This window comes from Salvia hispanica, chromosome 4 (assembly GCF_029641045.1).
Source record: "Salvia hispanica isolate PSC_SH4W2 chromosome 4, Shi_PSC_v1, whole genome shotgun sequence".
NCBI classification, from domain to species: Eukaryota; Viridiplantae; Streptophyta; class Magnoliopsida; order Lamiales; family Lamiaceae; genus Salvia; species Salvia hispanica.
Window position 1 is genome coordinate 24,282,822 of NC_142695.1, and position 19,316 is coordinate 24,302,137.

Below are 19,316 nucleotides of genomic sequence, written 5' to 3' on the forward strand. Positions count from 1 at the left end.
GCTAATGCCTGCGTGAAAGGATCTGCCAGGTTGTTTTCTGACTCAATCTTGACCACCTATATGTCTCCTCTCTGCACTATATCTCTAATGATATGATACTTCCTCTCTATATATTTGCTCGCTTTATAAGCCCGCGGTTCCCTCGAATTCGCCACAGCACTAGAATTGTCACAATAAATGGTGATGCTCTTGGGCATATTCGTAACCACACCTAAGTCCAAAAGGAAGTTCTTAAGCCATACAGCCTCCTTTGCAGCCTCTGAAGCGGCCACATATTCGGCTTCCATGGTAGAGTCTGCAATGCATTTCTGATTTACACTCTTCCAAATTACAGTTCCACCTCCTAAGGTAAACACATATCCTGAAGTAGATTTTCTCGAATCTACATCAGCTTGAAAGTCTGAATCTGTATATCCTAAAGGCAGAGCTCAGCTGCATTGTAACCTAGAACATAGCCCTTAGTCTGATTAAGGTACTTGAGTATGTTCTTTACGGCAGTCCAATGTCCTTGGTCCGGATTTTATTGATATCTTTGCTACCATGCCAATAGCAAAACAAATATTAGGTCTAGTACAAAGCATAGCATACATGAGACTACCAACAGCCGAGGCATATGGTATCCTTCTCATCTCTGCTATCTCAGATGCTGTCTTTGGACGTATCTCTTGAGATAAATGGATGCCGTGTCTAAAAGGTAAGAAACCTTTCTTGGCATCTTGCATGCTAAAGCGTCTAAGTACTGTATCGATGTAAGATTCTTGGGATAAGCACAACGTTCTCTTTGCACGGTCACGAAGGACCTTGATACCGACAATGCGTCCCGAACTGGCTTGAAAACCCATATCTTTCATCTCGAACTGGCTTGAAAACCAAGTTCGTACTGATGACAACATCTTTTTATTGTTTCCAATTAGAAGAATGTCATCTACATATAAAACTAAGAACACAACATTTCATTTTTCAACCTTCTTATACACGCAGCTTTCATTAGGGCATTTTACGAATCCAAACTTTTGAACAGTTTGATCAAAACACTAGTTCCATGATCTAGATGCTTGCTTGAGGCCATAAGTGGCCTTCTTAAGCTTCCAAACCATGTGTTCCTTGCCCTTTACCACATAGTCTTCGGGTTGTTCCATGTAGATGGTCTCCTCAAGACTCCCGTTTAAAAATGCAGTCTTAACGTTCATCTGCCATACTTCCCAATCCATATAATCTGCTATAGAAAAAAGTATATGGATCGATTTGAGCATGGCTACTGGGGAGAAAGTCCATCATAATCGATGCCTTCCCGTTGGGTATACCCCTTAGCCACTAGTCTTGCCTTGAAGACTTTAACTAGTCCATCGGGTCCACGTTTACGTTTGTATATCCACTTGCTCCCAATGGCAGTACAGCCTTTGGGTAGGATAGACAAATCATAGACGTCTTTGTCTACCATTGATTGTAGTTCCGAATCCATTGCTTTCACCCATTCGCAATGATTGACATCTGTCTGCGTCTCTGTAAGATTCCAGGGATCAAGTACATTGCTTTCCGAGGAGTGATTCATACACTCTCCCAAACCAATGTATCTTTCGGGCTCATGTGAGACTCTCTCACTGCGACGCGACACTACAACATTCGAAGTAGTTGTTTAAATTTCTGGAATTGTTTGTACACTAGGTACTTGTTCTTGGTTAATGGAACTTGTGACTGAAGTTAGCTCATCAAGAGCTACCTCACTGTTGGACTTATGATTCATTACAAAGTCTTCCTCTAAGAATGTGGCATGAGTGCTCACAATGACTTTCTTATCTCGGAGACTATAGAATTCATAAGCTTTCGATCCTCTAGGGTAACATATAAACAAACATACCTCCGTCCTAGATTCCAGCTTAGGTGGATCCTTTTCCAATACATGAGCCGGACACCCCCACACTTTGAGATGTTCTAGATTGGGCTTACGCCCAGTCCACAACTCATATGGGGTAGTAGGAACAGATTTAGAAGGTAAATTGTCTAATATATGGCTTGCAGATAGCAAGGCATATTCCCAAAATGAAATTGGTAACCGTGCAAAACTCATCATCGATCGGACCATGTTTAACAAGGTCCTATTCCTTCTTTCAGCTACGCCATTCTGCTGGGGTGTGCCCGCCGCAGTCAATTGAGATTGAATTCCCGACACTGATAAGTAGTCCAAAAACTCGGCACTTAGGTATTCGCCTCCGTGATCAGATCGCAGGCCTTAAACTCCTTGAACTTGTCAAAAGTTTCAGACTTGTAGCGCATCAAATAGAAGTATCCAATTTTCGAGAAGTCATCAATAAAGGTGATGAAGTATCGAAAATCGCCCCTTGCCTCGGTTGACATTGGTCCACACACATCAGTATGAACGAGCTCAAGTACTTCCTTGACCCTATTACCCTTTGACCTAAGAGGTCTCTTAGTCATCTTGCCTTCTAAACAGGATTCACATGTTGAAAACGGCTGCTTCTCAAGACCTTTAATAAGATCTTGATCAACCATAGCATGGGTCCTTCTTTCGTTGGCATGACCAAGTCTAAGGTCATAAGTATATTTTGTTCATTAAAATTGAAGGTTCTTTTCTTTTCTTTGAAACTTTCGATATAGAATTGAGTTCTGATTTACGTTGATTAAACTGTGTAGAAGTAATTGTGTACAGATTGTTTTCCATGATACCACGACAGATATAAGAACCATCTTTCTTAATAACGCAATTGTCATTAAAAGAAATCGAATATCCATCAAAAGATAATTTAGAAACTGAAATTAAATTTCTTTTAAAAGAAGGTATCAACAAAACATTCTTCAAATTCAAAAATCTATCACTACTTAAACGTAAATAAACGTCTCCCACTGCAACGGCCACCACTTTTGTAGCGTCCCCCAGCTGGACTTCGATCTCACGATCATGTAACCATCTTGTCACCTGCATTAAGTCAGGATCAAAACATATATGATCAGTAGCTCTAGTATCAATAACCCATGTATGAGTAGATGTTGAAGCCAAACATGACTCGACTACTAGAGCATGGTGCATACCTGTACCCTTGCCCTTTTAAGGACAATCTGGCTTTCATTGACCTTTCTCTCCACGCTTGAAGCACTTTCCAGTAGGCTTCTTGTCGGCCTTTCTCTTCTTCTTTCCCTTAGCACGCTTAGCTGCAACTGGGTTCGGCCCCTTATTCTTTCCTGCGCGAGGCCTAGGGCCAGAGGAATGAGGTGCCAAACTCAGCATAGCTACCTTAGCCTGAACCATGAGGTCCTCCGCCGACTGAAGCTCAGTCAGCTGTTCTGCCAAAGTGTAATCCCGCTTGTTCATCTCAAAGTTGAGCTTGAACTGTAGGAAGCTAGGGGGAAGACTATGAATAATTATAGTAACTTGGGACCTGGGATCAATCTTCCCTCCCAAAACCTCAATCTGGTTGAGGTGGCTCATCATCTCGAGGATAGCCACATCATCGGAGGCTCCGTCAGATAGGGCTACCGACCTCGATCGTTTGCTAGAGGAGCTGGAGGAGGATGCTACTACTCCGCCCCTATACTTCGGATGAAGGCGCCCCTCCTGCCAACAAGCGAGGTACTTGAACACTTTGAACTCCAAGCTTTAGTAGGTTGCCAAGGCGGCATTGATGATGTCGAGCTCGCTCTTGCCGCTCCCCGCCGCCCGCTCTTCCTGTTGGAAGTACCCCTGGAACTTACCAATTGCATCGTTGCATCTGAAGATGCAATTGCGCACCATACTATCATTGCGATAGATGGTTCCTCCGGCCGGGTTTCACTGTAAAGACGAGTGATGTTCCACCAATACGTTTCCCCGGTTTTGCTTCGTGCCAACGTCCGGATCTTCGGAGACTGCCAAGTTGGCTTTGAACATCGCCATCATCTCACCCGAGTGTACGAGGTGCAGGTGCCACGAGTAGGAAGAGTAGGAGTAGGAATAGAAGTAGGAGTAGGAGTAGAGCTGCTGCTTCCTCTCGATCCGGGTTCGGGTGCCCACTCGAACCCAGAGGTATTTTGACCGTCCACCGGGTAAGGACGGTAGCCACCCGCAACTTGCGAACCTTGGGTTTGAGGAGGGGCCGTAAATTGCGTTTCCGGACTAGGGAATGAGTCGGAGTTGAACCAATCGTGGTTCCAACCGCGATTGCCGGATGGGTGATGGCCGGAGCCGGACATTGTGTAGTGTGGTGGGAATTTAGATGAGAGAATATGAGAAAAAAGACGAGAGAATGTAGATGATAGAATAGATGAGAATGTGATTTTTTTTTTGTATTGAAGTGGGGGTATTTATAGATGAAAATGTCAATTTTGGGGAAAAAAAATTGAGAAATAAATTAAAAGTGGGTAGAAAACGGATATTATTTTTTGGGAAGTGGGAAATAATTTTTTTTTTATTTAAAAATATTTTTTTAAATTAATTTTGAATTTAAAAAAAAAATTGAATATGCCAACGGCTAAGCCGTTGGCCAATCAGAGAGCACCACGTAAGGGTGCTCAGCGGCACGGGCGTGCTCTTAGCTAAGAGCAGCGCCGTGCCGCTGGCACGGACGAACGGCTTGCAGCGGCGGACGAGCTCGTCCTTGCCACTGGCACGGACGGACGAACGTCGAAATTCAAACCGCTGCGGATGCTCTTAGCTGTGTAATCTATTTCAAAGTCAAAAAATGTCCAGTTAGGAAATATTTTCTTTTTCAAATCTTGCTCTCTCTCAATCTAGCATAATTTAGGAAATTCTAATCTGATTCACTGCCGGTAATCTGAACTATGCTGATCCTTTTACTTTTCACCCTAGTTGGTAATCACTCTTTTTTTTTACCACATCTTGATCGGGTTTGCGGATTAATGCCAATAGTCTCCCAGCGGGTGACTAGGTTTGAACCCATGACGACGTCAAGATCACACAGCTCCGCGCTCCAAACTGCGCTACGACCCAAATTACTGTTTATATTTATAGAATTTTTTCGATGTTCGTAACGTTGGAAGTTCAAAATAATCGATATTTACAATTTTTACGTAAGTACTTTATAATGGATGGAAATGAATTTTGTATGATGTTTAAAGTCACCACAGAAAATATCAACGAAAATATAATTCATAAAAATAAAATATAGTACTCCCTCCGTCCCGTTTTAGCAGTCTCATTGACTTTTCTGCTCTTTTTTTTTGTAAAAATGATAAAAAATAGTTAAAGAGGAGAAATGGTAAATTAAGAGAGAGAATAATATAGAGAAGAGTCTTATCTACATTATTGTCTCTCTTACTTTACCATTTCACCACTTTAACTATTTTTTATCATTTTTACAAAAAGAGGGCAGAAAAGTCAATGGGACTGCTAAAGCGGGACGGAGGGAGTAATTTATTATGAGTATAATGATAGAAGAAAACAATTACAAAGTGACCAAGAATTAAAATTAGCATAATTAGTGAAATAAAATATAGTAATTTTATTATGAGTATAATGACGGAAGAAAACAATTACAAAGTGACAAAGAATTAAAATTAGCATAATTAGTGGTGTAAAAGAAACACCAGCTGACATATAGGACATGAGACTAAGGACCCAACCAACTGTGCTACATAATATACATGTTAATTCTTTTTTACGTATATTATAATAGGTAAAATTGAAAAATGATGGGGGACCAAGGGCCCCTGGCCCCAGCATGGCTTCGCCACTACTACCCGTTGATTGGTAATTACTCTTTTGATGTTAGTTAGTTTACATGTTATCAATGTTAGGTAACACACCACTTGCCCAACTAAGGGCATCACACAACCCCCCATTTAAGGTATGGAACATTGCTAGTCTAGTTCTATGACCATCTCCAATTATTTACACTGAAATCAAACTCATTTTTGAGTATATGTCACACTAAAAAATAATTTTACTTCAACCATTTACACTTAATTTAAGATTTAACCATTTTTGGGATTTTATCTCACAAAACTTTTGAAGTAACACGAAATAAAGTGTTGTTTCACAAAAAACACCAAAATTGGATTTAATTTTGGTGTATGGTTGAAGATGATTTCTGCACCAAAACTCATTTTTTGTGTATGGTTGGAGATGGTCTAAGTAACACAATCTCAACTCGACAATTTCTGAGGAATTCGACATAGCTTGCCTTATACAACCTGTATTGAGCTAAGGGGATATATTTGCTTGGCAAGAGCTTTGGTCCGGCAACCACAACGAAATTGAAATTTAGTACTCCCTCCGTCCCAAGATATTAGAGCCCTTTCTTTTGGGCACGGAAATTTAGGAGATAGTATAAAGTGGTGTAAATGGAGTTGGTAGTAAAATAAATTTTTATCATAAATAGAAATGGCTCAAATATGTTGGGATACCCCAAAAAGAAATAAGGGTCTAATATCTTGGAACGGAGGAAGTACTAACTAATTGTCGAGCTTAAATACAACAAAAAATGTAGTTGATCGTATGGAAGATTGCAACGGATCCAAAAGCCATATTATCATAGAGAGCATTATGCGATTGATTAAGTAATTATCGCTTTCAAAAAATCAAGAACATTATCTTAATAGATAATTCAATTGTAGCTATAGAGTATATCTTGTGATGCTAATTCGAATAAAGATGTCGTAGTGGTACAAGAATCCGTGTGCAAGTAGCAAATGAGAAACATGCAGCTATTAACATATATGGCATCTTTTGGCTTTTTTGAATTCACCAAGTTGGTGCGCCATCAATAAGCTATCACCAAATATTTAATAAGTAGTGGTCAAGCTTTCTTGATTGATCAAATGCACATTATTATATCTAGCTTAGTGGCTTGTTCTGAAAAATAATGCATTTCAATTCGGTCCATAACCATAATTTGGAATGGCATCCCAACACCTTGGGCAAAGACTTTTTAATGGGTAACTTTGTGATGGAAACATATACCCCATATAACTTTCGAATACGGAATTCTCTAGAGTTAGGCAATAAAATAACAAAGTGTAATCAAATTTTAGTATGTATCGTACTTTTAAAATCTGAATGATAAATTAAGAAATTTCATAAAAATTCAATTCTCTTATTTAACTAAATTTATGTAACTATTTTACTTTCTGATGCTCAAACGATATCTTTTAATCATTTATGTAACTATTTATTGACGATACTAAAATTTTTACATATGTACAACAATTTAGCATCGAATTATCCCCTAGAAAAGCTATCATGGGACAATTGAGATTTTTAAATTTTTATAATTTTTCATTAAAATTTTAAAAGATGCAGAAAAATCAGAATTTGACAAAACTTTGTAAACTTATTTTAATAGGCCATTAACCAAATTCTAAACTATTCGTTGTAGTATGTTAAACATGACTGTCACCGATATTAAATGGGTTGAAAGTGTAAAGTAATTTAATAATTTTTTTTAATTAGATTTCTGTCCCTTGCATAAAATAATTGTTCAAAACTCCCTAAAATTGGCCTTTTATATATTAATAGATTAATTAATTTATTTATTTACAAAGGGAGAAAGAAGAAAAGCACAGTGGAGAAGGAAATCAAGATAATGTCTTGATTGATGCCAAGCCTTGATCTTCAAATTCCATCCCTATCAACTGCCTCGCCCTATGGGACTCCACTACCCAATCCGTGGTGCCCAATATCCAAGCCATGAGCAGCGCACACACGATTTGGGTCCCCAGTAGGCCCAACCATAACCCCAACAGGCCCATTTCCAACACAAAGCCCATCCATATTGCCAGTGGCAATCCAACCCCATAAAACGACCCCACATTTATATGGGCGCTGAGGGACACCCTCGCGCTTCCCCTCAGCACCCCACACCCGGTGGTCTGCGGGTAGTTTCCCAGTTCACAGAGCCCCACCACCGGCATCAGCGCCGCCGTCAGGGCGGCCACGGCCTTGTCGTCCGTGAACGCCCGGCCCCATGCGCCGGCTACAGCCAGCATGGACGACGAGGTCGCCAGGCTGGTGGCGGCCGCACACGCGACCGCCACCAGCGAGGCCCCCCTCGCCCGCCCCGGCTGCCCGGCGCCCAGCTCGTTCCCGACGCGGACTGATGCTGCAAGGCCTAGGGCGGACGGGAAGACGTAGGCGAGGGAGGTCGCCTGTGTGAGGATTCCCATGCAGGCGACGGCCTCGGCGGCATCCGGGAGGACGCCCGCCAGGAGAATCATGATCTCGTACCACCACCACTCCAGGCAGACGGCGGCGCAGCTAGGCAGCGCCAGCTTTAGCAGCGCCTGCCACTCCTTGGCAGTGGCGGTTGCGCCGCCACCGCCAAGGGAAGAAAGGTTTTCTACATGAGATAGTAGAGTTGTCAACTGGGCCAGGTCGGCTGCTGCAGAAGCGAGGGCCACGCCAGGGACACCAAGACGAAGGTGGGCAACAAGGAGGTAGGCAGTGGGGACATGGAAGGCGAGGGCGACGATGGCGCTAGACATGATTGGGGAAATGATGTTTTGAGCTCTGAGGTAGATCTTGAGGGGGTTGATGAGGGATTGGAAGAGGAGGGAGGGGAGGGAGAAGGCGAGGTAGGGGACGGCGGCGGCGGAGATGGAAGAGTCAAGCTTGAAGAAGAGGAGGAAAGGGTGGATGTTGAGCCATAGGATTGAGATAGGGATGCATGAGAGTGAGAGGAGGAGGAGAGTGCGATAGAGGGTTTGGGAGAGGAGGGGCCATTGCTTGGCTCCGAAGGCTTGGGAGGAGATGGGCTCCATGCCGAGGGAGAGGCCGTAGAGGATGGAGTAGCCGGAGATGTTGGCAATGGCGATGGCGAGGGAGCCGCCGGCAAGGGCGTCCTTGCCGAGATTGCCGAGGAAGAGCATGGAGATGAAGGACTTGCCGTAGGTTAGGAGGCCGGTGATGATCATGGGGAAGGCTATTGTGTACAGCATTTTCATCTCAACAATCACCTCTTTGAAAGAGAGGCGTGAGCAGCCATGGAAGTCGGAAATGACCTTTGCACCGCGTTGGGTGCGAAGAAGAGGTGATGAAGGCATGGAAGCATTTACCAAAACTCACAGCAACAAGTAACGTGTTGAGTGTGTTCAAAAAAGGTGGGTGTTTGTGGTGTGGGAACAGATGAGAGATATATATATGGAAGAAGACAAGGCAGATATTTGTAACTACTTACTGCTAGACAAGGCTAAGAGCATTCACCCCACTTACCAACACTATCCTCATCATGATCTTCTACATAATAAACTTACATACCTTTAATTAAGTATATGGCATTCAAGGACTCACTTCTCACACCTTCTTTTCATCTCATATCTTCCATTTCTGTTTATTTTTAATTTTGTTTTTGTGGCCACTTCTCTATCCTTTGAGGTTTAGTTGAAAATCGCAAGAGAACAAAATATAGGTTTATTCATAAAAAATGACATAATTAAAATTATCTAATTGTTTAATTTAAAAAAATATATTATCATATGGCTCAAAATATATCTAAATCTAAAAGCTAATACTAGTACTTCATTTCTAAGAGTAGATCAAATATAATTATTTTTGTTAGTGTTGAACATGGTAGATTGATATATATACTTGGACGAGGGTAGTGATTTAGGATTTAATGTTTTTTTTGCTATTAAGTTGTTATATGTTGACATTTTCTAACAGTCAGGATCATACTTTGGAGTTTGTACAATATTTAGAGTTTGCATTTAATTACATTTCTATACTTAGATGACTAAAAATATAAACTCTCCCTCCATTTCTTAAAATATGAACTTTTGAAACTGCACGAATTTTAAAGCAAAATTGATAAATTAAGAAATAGAAAAAGAAAAAATAGGTAAAGTAAGAAGCATGAGGAGAAAAATAGTGTAATTAGTGTTAGTGTATTGTAGGGTCCATTTACAAAAATTGAAAGTTCTATTTATAGAAAATGAAAAAAAGGAAAGAATTTTAATTTTAGAAAATGGAGAGAGTAATAATTATTATCTAAAATTATTTTCCAAAATAAATTAACTATGTTAAATTCGTCATAGGGCACGTAATATCTTTATTATGTTCGTTAAGTTGATACACCCATAAACTAGATCATTATTTAATCGTAAAGAGAAGCAATATGCAACATAAAGATTAAGAAACAAAAGATTAGACGTTATTTGATTGAACATTTGATTATCCTTTTATTAAAAGATTAAATCACTTTATAATTAACTGCAAACTGAAAAGTCCATATCTAATACTTTTGATTATCATTTTATTAAAATATTAAATCAATTAATAATTAACTGCAAACTGTAAAGTCCACATTTAAATACTTCTTTCATCTTTTTAATAAAGACATTTCTTTTCACTACTTCAATTAAGAAATAAGTTAATATTAGAGATAATAAAGTAAAAAAGAAATAAGTTAATATTAGAGATAATAAAGTAAAAGATAGAAGAAAGTACGAGAAAAAAAATATAATTATTACATTTTGCTAAAACAAAAATAACTTTATTATAATAAATAGATGATGAATTAAGAAAATTCTAGTTAACTATAATAAATATTCTAGTTTTTAAAATATGCTTTAAAATATTTCAAAATATGTTTAATTTTCATTTATTTATAAAAATTTTAAATTAGTACTCCCTCCGTTCCATAGTAATGGAGGCAAAACTTTTCGGTACAGAGATTAAGAAAAATTGTGTTAGGTGAGTTAAGTAAAGAGAGAATAAAGTGGAAAATGAAAAAGGTTGAGAGATGAAGATAGAAAAAAGTAAGAAAGAGTAAAGTAGGTGTGGAAAAATGTGTAGACTTTTACTAAAAAGGGAAATGACTCTATTACTATGGAACGGAAGAAAATGGAAAAACGCCTTTATTACTATGGAACGGAGGGAGTATTTAAATATGTTTAAGTTTATACATATATCTTAAATAATTATTTTACATTATCTTAATTAATTATTTTACATTCTATAAATATGACTAATTTTCATAATTATGTACTCCCTTCGTCCCCGTGTAGTTGAGACATTTCTTTTAGGCACATGATTTAAGAAACTGATATGGTAAAGGTTAAAGTGGAGAAAGTAAAACAAGAAAGAAGATAAAATACTCCCTCCGTCCCACTTTAGGAGTCCCGGTTTACCATTTTTGGGTGTCCCACTTTAGGAGTCCCGGTTGGAATATTCCATAAATGGTATTAGGCCCACATTTCACTAACCTTTTTTCACTCACATTTTATTATAAAACTAATATAAAAGAATAGGACCAATTTTCCATTATCTTTTTTCACCAACTTTCCTTTGCATTTCTTAAAACTCGTGCCGAACTCAACCGGGACTCCTAAAGTGGGACGGAGGGAGTAAGAAAGATGTAGAGAGAGTATAGTATGAGAAAAGATAGATTTTTTGCCAAAAAATGAAATGACTCAACTATCTTGTGACAACCCAAAAAGAAATACGACTCAACTACTTTGAGACGGAAGGAGTATTAGATTGACCACATGTTAATTTTATTGATGGCAGGCCAACTAGCCCTTTGGGCTATCCCAAAACCTGAATATTTAAGGTTAGAGTTGAATATTTAAATTCGATAAAATCACATTCTGATTAGCTCTCACCTAATTAACCTGTAGCCCGAGCCCTAAATTTACTGAGCTGGCCCAATTAATGTCCGTAGCTAATAAACCTCGAAAATATCGATTATATAGTTATTCTAGCATACGAAATATCATTTTAAAATAAAGTGTGCTGGATCGAAGGTGAGTACCTCACGTGCAAGTTGGGCAGGAGTTGTTATTCTCCCTACTGCAACGACAGAAGTACATGTGAAATACCCTTCTATTTATGTCAGCTGCGCTGCCCATGCAACAGCACCACTATAACAAATTTACAAATCAATATATTCACTACTTCTTATCAAACTCCATTATTGTCAAGTAAATGTATAAATCTGGGTGTAAATATAAGAGTGGAGAAATGGATAACTCACTCCCAAAAAAGGGTTAAAAGGAGGAAAAGTTATCAAAAAAGATACTCTCTCCGTTCCATGTTAATAGAGACATTTCTTTTCGACACAGAGTTTAAGAATAGTGTGTTAAATAAATAATGAATAAAGTAAGAAAGAAGAAGCGAGAATGAGAATAAAGTAAGAAAGAATAAAGTAAAAGAGAGAATTACTTTAAAAAACAGAAATAACTCAATTAACTTAAACTTCCCAAGATAGGAAAATGACTTTATTAACATGGAACGGAACGAGTGTAAATTAGACGTGACCTTCATCAAGTTGACGTAGAACGAAAATGAGTGTTTTTCAACATACCCCTGCATTGCACATATGGGCTATAATGCACAACGGACTTCCACACGCGCAAACAAATAGTTCCATATCAACTTGGGTCTACTCTGATACCATATAGAATTAGGACATTAATCATCCCGTATAAATCCGGGTGTAAAAATATGAGTGAAGAAATGAATCACTCACCCCTTAAAAGGGTCCAAAAGGAGGAAGAGTTATCCAAAAACATATAGATGAGACATGATCATCATCAAGTGGACGTGGAACAAGAATGAGTGTTTATCAACAATGAGAAAGGGCAAGGCAGAAAACTATCACTACCGTTAAAGAAATTCATCACTAAGTCGACATGGAACAAGAATGAGAGTTTTCCAACTATGAGGAAGGGCAAGGTAAAAAACTATCACTATCGGTAGAGAAAGAAACAACAGTTAATTGGTATACATGTGAGGAAAGGCAAGGTAAAAAACTATCACTATCAGTTGAGAAATTGATTGAGAACTCAAAAGAAGTAACACTCAACCAAGGCTGAAGAACAAAGAAATATCAGTAGCTACTGCTTTTATAATGCATTCCTTTCAATACAGCAGAGAGAGCAGAAGAGGGTAGGCCACAAAAAGGGATGTATCATTGCTTGAAATGAAGAATACAAAAATCATTACCATTTTCATCACAAGTAAACAGGGACCATCATGTCCTCCTTCTTCCCTTAAGACAGACATGATCTTGCTTTATCACATCCCCACTTCTGGGGTCTTGTTGCTCGAAACAGGTCCAGCATCGGCATAAAGTTTCGTGATCATGCTGTCAATTTTTATACCCCAATTGATACTAGTGTAGCTTATCCATCAAATTAACAAGACACCAACTTTACTAATTTGGACATGATCTCCAAAGATTGGACATCTCATTTATTCTTGCCGCATCTTTCTGTGCAGCTCAGAAAGAAGTGTCAGCAACATGATATTTATTCTAAAAGATGATCAACAAAGCAAGGCAATTTGATGATGTTCCTTTTCTAACTGACAAACTTGGGAGTCATTCAATTGAATTTAAGTACATATTTGCACAGAAGAAATTAGGGTTAAAAAAACCACTGTGAGAAGGCATCTTGGTGGTGTGCTTGGGATTTCTTCTGACATCAAAACCTTCAATTATTTAGAGACTTTCATCTGTGCTGCAGAGGGAAATTAAAAATTCATTAAAGTTGAGAGAAAAGTACTGAAGAAAAAAACTACTTCTACGGCGGTATCAGGAATACATACTTCTGAATTTGAATTTTGAGGTTATTATTTCAGTAGATAGCTCTAGCATTTTTCCAGTACGGGGACTGTGAATCATGTTATCATTCACATTTCAAGTTTTTAAGTTCCCAGTCATAATTTCCAAGAAACTTCCAGTACATATGCAGGTAATTAAAGGCTAAGCAAGGGAAGCAAGTAAACACAGTTCGACAAGAGGAACAAGTCAAAATCTCCATTTAATATATAAGAAAGAGGCAGCTCCAGTAATAGTTTCTTAATAAAAGGAGTTTTACAACCTCACTTTTATATATTCCACAACCAAGTAAACTTATGAATAGTCATTTAAAACCAGGCAATTTTCTAGTGGATCCGATTCAGACACAAGCCACCCAATAAATCATTTAGCATCAATCATGATGCTGAGGATGGAGGAATTATTATCTACCATAAATGGATAAAATATGAGTGATTCATAAAGCTATAAGCAACAGGAAAAATAGAGTATATGAGCTTTATATGAAATTTATAACAACTACATATTAACCATCTGTGGGGACCTAAAGCTGGGCCAAATTTTCTGCTGAAGAACATGCAAACATTCAAACAAAAGGACCCAAAGTGGGCCTATTCTATGCTTCGCTGTAAAAGCAACATCTAATCAACTTCCCTCCTAAAAGAATCCTGGTCCCCTACCATCCCTCCATATGATACAGGCACAACTCATATGAAGAAAGGGCCATTCTTTGGCAGCTATTACAATTGTATCAGGCTTTAGAAAATTGAAATTTCAGGGAATGGTTAACAATTTGCAGATACAAAGGTACTTGAATACTTCATAAGTTTTCAATTTGACCATCAAGCAGCACCAAGAGAAGAAAGCTCATATTCACAATACAGAGTGCCAACAACTGAAATTAACATGCAAGCCAGAATATATAGGCTTTAGCAAAGTCCAACTTTGTTGGTCATGAAATGTCTTCTATTTTAACAAAAGTTCAAAGTCAACAAAGAATGGACGAAATTACCAGGACATTATTGAAAATCCTTCTAATGCAGTTACTGCTAGACAACATAGATAGTTGCAGTTCTCTTTTTGCCAGAAAAGTGCAACCCTCAGGCCTTTTGGCTTGCATTCCAGCATTTAAGGCAGGAAAGAGTCGAAAAACCTCTTAGTATTTTGACAAGGTCATGGCTTCTATATTGTATGAGACTCAAGTCTATTTTATCAACACTAAGATATATTTAAATTGAGACCAGTCTGAAATTCATGTACTAAAAAGTTGGATTGCTTGGTTGATTGGTTTGGATGTGAGGGACTGGGTGAAAGTATTAAAAAAAGAGACGCTGGGTAACAAGGTATGATTGCATGAATAGTGTTTTGATACCTCATTTAGGCAATGGGCCATACCACCCCCTTAAGCCGGGGAAAACTAAATCACTCCATGTTGATATATTATCTTACTCTTTCCCTTTCCCTTTCCCCTATTCTAACTATTAACCAAGCACCCCTTAGATTTATGTTTTGGAAAGAAGTGAATAGCAGAGGGTTGATGCTATGTACTGAATCTTACTGTGAGAAAGCAAAAGAGTTTGTTAATGTAGTTGAAATCATTAAGTTTGTAGTTGTTGATTGATCCCTAGTTGAGGATTTCAAAATCATAATAACAACTCGAGGACTTGTTCAGGAGTGTCCTCAGTGCAATAAATTTCTACTAATCAAGCTCTATTTAGTCCTAAGTATCCTGAAATCCAAAGGATGTCTGTTATTTAAAATAATTACCAAAATATTTGCTAGTCCAGCCATTTTTGGAATCAAGATGTTAACAAGTCTAGCAGCCAGCCAGCCAACAATTCCAAATTTTCAATATTAGTATTTGTTCCTCGCCTCTCTTTACTTATAATTTTTCTTCCTTACTGTCCTTGGAAAACATTATCTCTTGTGTTGTTTAACAACAGGGGGAGCAGATATGGCAGAGAGTTGAGAACCCTGTCAGTTGTACATTTGGATCAATTGAAAATTTATTAAATTATTACCTCCATCCATGAATAAATGTCGCACTTCGACTTGACACTAGTTTTAAGAAATGTAAAGTGAAGTGGGTAGAAAAAAGTAATTGGGATGTGGTTTCTACTTTTATAAATTAGTTTTATAATCAAATGTGAGTGACATAAGTTAGTGTTTATCAAAAATAGTAAAAGTGAAATAGGACATTTAATGGTGGACATCCCAAATGGCATTATGGGACACTTAATGGCGAACAGGGGGAGTACATGACAAAATTTGAGCTGCTGCACCTCTAGCCCTATGTTAGCTAAGTTTGGACATAACAGTTGGTTAAGTTCTATCACTTATTCCAGAAAAAAAATGTTCAAAACAAGCTTTTCAGTTTTCCAGCAACAGCTTCTATTTGTTGAAGTTATGAAAGAACAGGAAAACTATGATGCAAAATAATCAATAACAAACACCTATTGAACTAGCCCTGCCATTACATGCCAAAAAAACATTTTAAAGTACAAGAAAAATGACCTTTTGAGAAGGCATGTGTGTCAAACCATACATTTCTTCAGAGACTTCAAGCAGGTTGACAGTTCAAATCATCTCAAAGATCTGCTTGCATAACACTTTGACCATATCATTTTGCAGACATGGTATATAAATCATGATAATTTAATCATTCGAAAACTGAATTTCAGGGCCAGTCTTGTGATTGTAAAGAATGAGGAGTCATATTTTGACAGCAATACAGTAAAATATCATCAGAATTTACAAGAAACATGAGATGAAACTTACATTTATAGGCATTTCAGCTATGACAAGACCACTACTCTCTTCAAGGTTTTTCAGAATCACTACTTCTCCTCCAACAACCATGCTAATCACTATTCCATCTATATGCTCAGGAAAAAAAAAGTTAATATCATTTCAATATAAAAAGGAAATTGCAAAACCATGAAGAAGTGGAAAGAAAGGGAAATGCTATATGAAACATGCAACTGATATTCCCAGCAATTTTGCATGACGCAGAAGTGAAAAATAAGGACAGGGAACATACAACACCCATCAGCCCCAGCATTCTTGCAAGCCAAATTCAGACTCCTTTATTTAAAACAAACCTGCTGACAAACAAGCCGTCATTCGCCTCATATAGGTCTCCTGCAAGAGAGCATAATCGCTTTTTCAAGTTTACAACTTACAAAGTCATAGAGAGAGAGAGAGAGAGAGATGGTTTGAGATCATGTGCCATATTTAATCCTTGTGAAGGAGAGCAGAAATATATTAAGTAGCTATTTACATTTTTGTGTTTTTATATCTGATCCCTAATTACCGAAGAAGATTAGTATTCTAATTTCTGGTCAAATAGAAGTGGGGTTTTCCTGATATGGTTACTACTTTACTATACTACTATAAGATTAGATATATGATAGATCCAAACTCAGGTCACAAACTGACCTGATTAGCTATAAATGATAATTGCATTCACAGTATCATCAACAAATCTCACTTATTTTCATGTTGAGTAACACATGTGAAACTTTTATCATTGTAATCTCCAGAAAATGCAGGATTGGGGCTACGGTAAACCATGCCAATATTAATTGATAGAGCTATAAGAGTATCCCAGAGCTGCATGACAAGCTAAATACCAGGAAATCAAGAGGTTAGGTTCTATGACATGAATTTGCATCTCATATCTGGTAAAATTACAATAGAAACTATTATATAGACAACACTTTGAGAATAGAGAAAGTAACAACCCATTACAAAACTTATACTATAATATGATCCATGTGTTCCCACTATTATTAATCCTCAAGCACCACCAGGTAATGTCAAAGCAACTGTTTTCCCAATGTCTCGCTCACCCTAGCAAGAAGACATCTTCACCAACCCAGTGTATCACTCGTACCCTGAGCAGCATTCCTGGAGGGTTTTCTTCCAGCCATTTCATATTTGTTGAATTATTAGTTTGGTGCTTGTTTGATTTATGTGAGAAGTTTTCCCTTCTCTATACTTTCCTAACATGTATGCTAGTGTTATCAAGTGATGATAGAGAAACAACTCACTCCCTTTTCTCGTAATGCTCATGAAGTCAACATAAGAATTTCCAAACTTCAAAAAACCCTTCCACTGCGGAATTCTCTCGTTCCTAGCATCTGTGGTTTAAAACATGCCATATGCAATTCCCTCAATAATGATATCTAGCTTATTATATATTGATGACGAAGTAGCAATAAGCCAATATATTTAGTTCAAATATCCACATGTTTTTCTCTAATATATATTTCAATCGGCCCCTACAATATACTTTGACTGTGTGTATCATAAACAAGAGATGGTTGACATACTAATAAGATACTCAGTATTTCATAAATTAATGCATACAAGAAGACACCTATTTTCTTCTCAAGGCATATAACTATATAAGATCCCTCTACATGCATATTTGTTCGTCAGAAAAACAAACGCATACTTCAAGCTTATCGGCGTATAATTCACAGATAAAGAGGTGGCTACCATGTACTGGAAGCATCCATTGTTACAGGCATAAGCATGGCTGCAAGAAACACACCTTCTTCATTGGCAGCTCATAGTTGATCAACATGCAAGTACAAAGAGGCGCCTCAACAGATCCAAGAAGCGGAAGGCAGGCATCGGTAACAATGACAACATACGATTTTCGCTCCTCATCACCTTCTCCAACAGCTTCCTCCCCTCTTCCTAAGCTATTCCATCTCATAGTGGCCTGCCTAAACCTATCCAAAACCTCCGCTCTTTCGGCTTCCGAAAGATCGCTGTACTACAAAATAAAAGAAAAATTGTGCATCAATGAAACCTAATCTTAATCATATCACCAAAAGAGAGAAATAAAAAGATAGTAATCCTACTAGCGGGGATACAGAAACATAAGTCGATAGGCTAGAGAGATTGGAGCATATGGTATCGAGCTCGTCTCGTGTGCTGCAGCATACAATCATCGGAAGAGAAGGACGCCTCCCAGCCATGCCTAGGAGACCTAAAAGGGTTTCCTGATCCAGAGAATTTAACAATACTCAAACTGTGGCAAAAACCTAACAAAATCAAATGAAGAAAGACGAAGTAATTGCTCCTTCTACCATCTTGAATTGGAGTCTATCCACAGCGAGGTAGAAATGGCGCTGCGGGCTGAAACAGTATACATTTCAAATTAATTTCCAATTTCTATTCTGCTGCATCAAACAAGTGTGAAAAAACCACAAAATTTTGTGTGGAGAAAGGGAGAGAGAAGGTACCTGAAAGAGGGGGGCGGGGATGGAGAGGTGGAGAGTGGAGATTCAGAGGCATCCATCTCTTCCAACTCTACACAGATAGCTTCTTCGTCTGTGACTGTGCTTATGAAACTACTACTATTAGTATTAGAGCATCCGCAATGGTTAATAGGCCAGCCATAGGCCAGCCATTCTCTCATCTGCCACGTCAGCAACACTAAAAAAACCACCTGCCACGTCAGATTTAGGCCAGCCATAGGCCAGCCGCAATAAAAACAATTCAAAATATACTACATTTACGGAATTAAAATTGCGATATACGGAATTAAATTTACGACACATATACGAGAAAAATAATCCATTCCATTAAAAAAAAAGTACAAAGATTTTAAAAAAAAAGTACATGATTTTTTTTTTTAAAAAAAGGGCTTCAACACCCGAGCCCCGCCACTCTCTACTCCTCATCGCCGTCGCCGTCGCCCTCCTCGTGGCCGCCGCCGCCGCCGCCGCCGCTGCCGCCACCCGTGGTATCTGAGCCCACGTCGGAACCCCCCAGCCTCCTCGTCGCGATCTCTAAATCAGCACGCATGCTCTC

At 38.4% G+C, this 19,316-nt stretch overlaps 1 protein-coding gene and 1 pseudogene across 13 annotated transcripts; both read right to left on the reverse strand.

Moving 5' to 3' along the window:
- Positions 1-7,426: 7,426 nt before the first annotated feature.
- LOC125193607 (protein DETOXIFICATION 51 pseudogene) lies at positions 7,427-12,933 on the reverse strand (annotated as a pseudogene). Of its 3 annotated transcripts, XR_016128627.1 has the most exons (4): positions 12,417-12,933; positions 12,252-12,334; positions 11,700-11,808; positions 7,427-11,609 (listed from the first exon to the last, which is right to left on the reverse strand). The product of XR_016128627.1 is annotated as a protein DETOXIFICATION 51 pseudogene, transcript variant X3 (transcript). The 3 variants fall into 3 exon arrangements; XR_016128626.1 differs by having other exon boundaries at positions 7,427-11,808; positions 12,252-12,329; XR_016128625.1 differs by having other exon boundaries at positions 7,427-12,329.
- Positions 12,934-13,230: 297 nt separating this feature from the next.
- On the reverse strand, positions 13,231-18,885 carry LOC125200449 (initiation factor 4A-like protein). Of its 10 annotated transcripts, none has more exons than XM_089055970.1 (8): positions 18,746-18,885; positions 18,590-18,638; positions 18,362-18,502; positions 18,046-18,273; positions 16,589-16,628; positions 16,266-16,363; positions 16,002-16,096; positions 13,231-13,402 (listed from the first exon to the last, which is right to left on the reverse strand). In XM_089055970.1, exons 1-7 carry the CDS (start codon positions 18,799-18,801, stop codon positions 16,070-16,072), a joined length of 639 nt encoding a protein of 212 aa, XP_088912096.1. In that variant the 5' UTR covers positions 18,802-18,885; the 3' UTR covers positions 13,231-13,402; positions 16,002-16,069. The 10 variants fall into 10 exon arrangements, with proteins under 10 accessions (XP_088912096.1, XP_088912095.1, XP_088912098.1 ...); XM_089055969.1 differs by having other exon boundaries at positions 13,231-13,407; XM_089055972.1 differs by having other exon boundaries at positions 16,002-16,082; positions 18,746-18,884.
- Between the last annotated feature and the right edge of the window lie 431 nt (positions 18,886-19,316).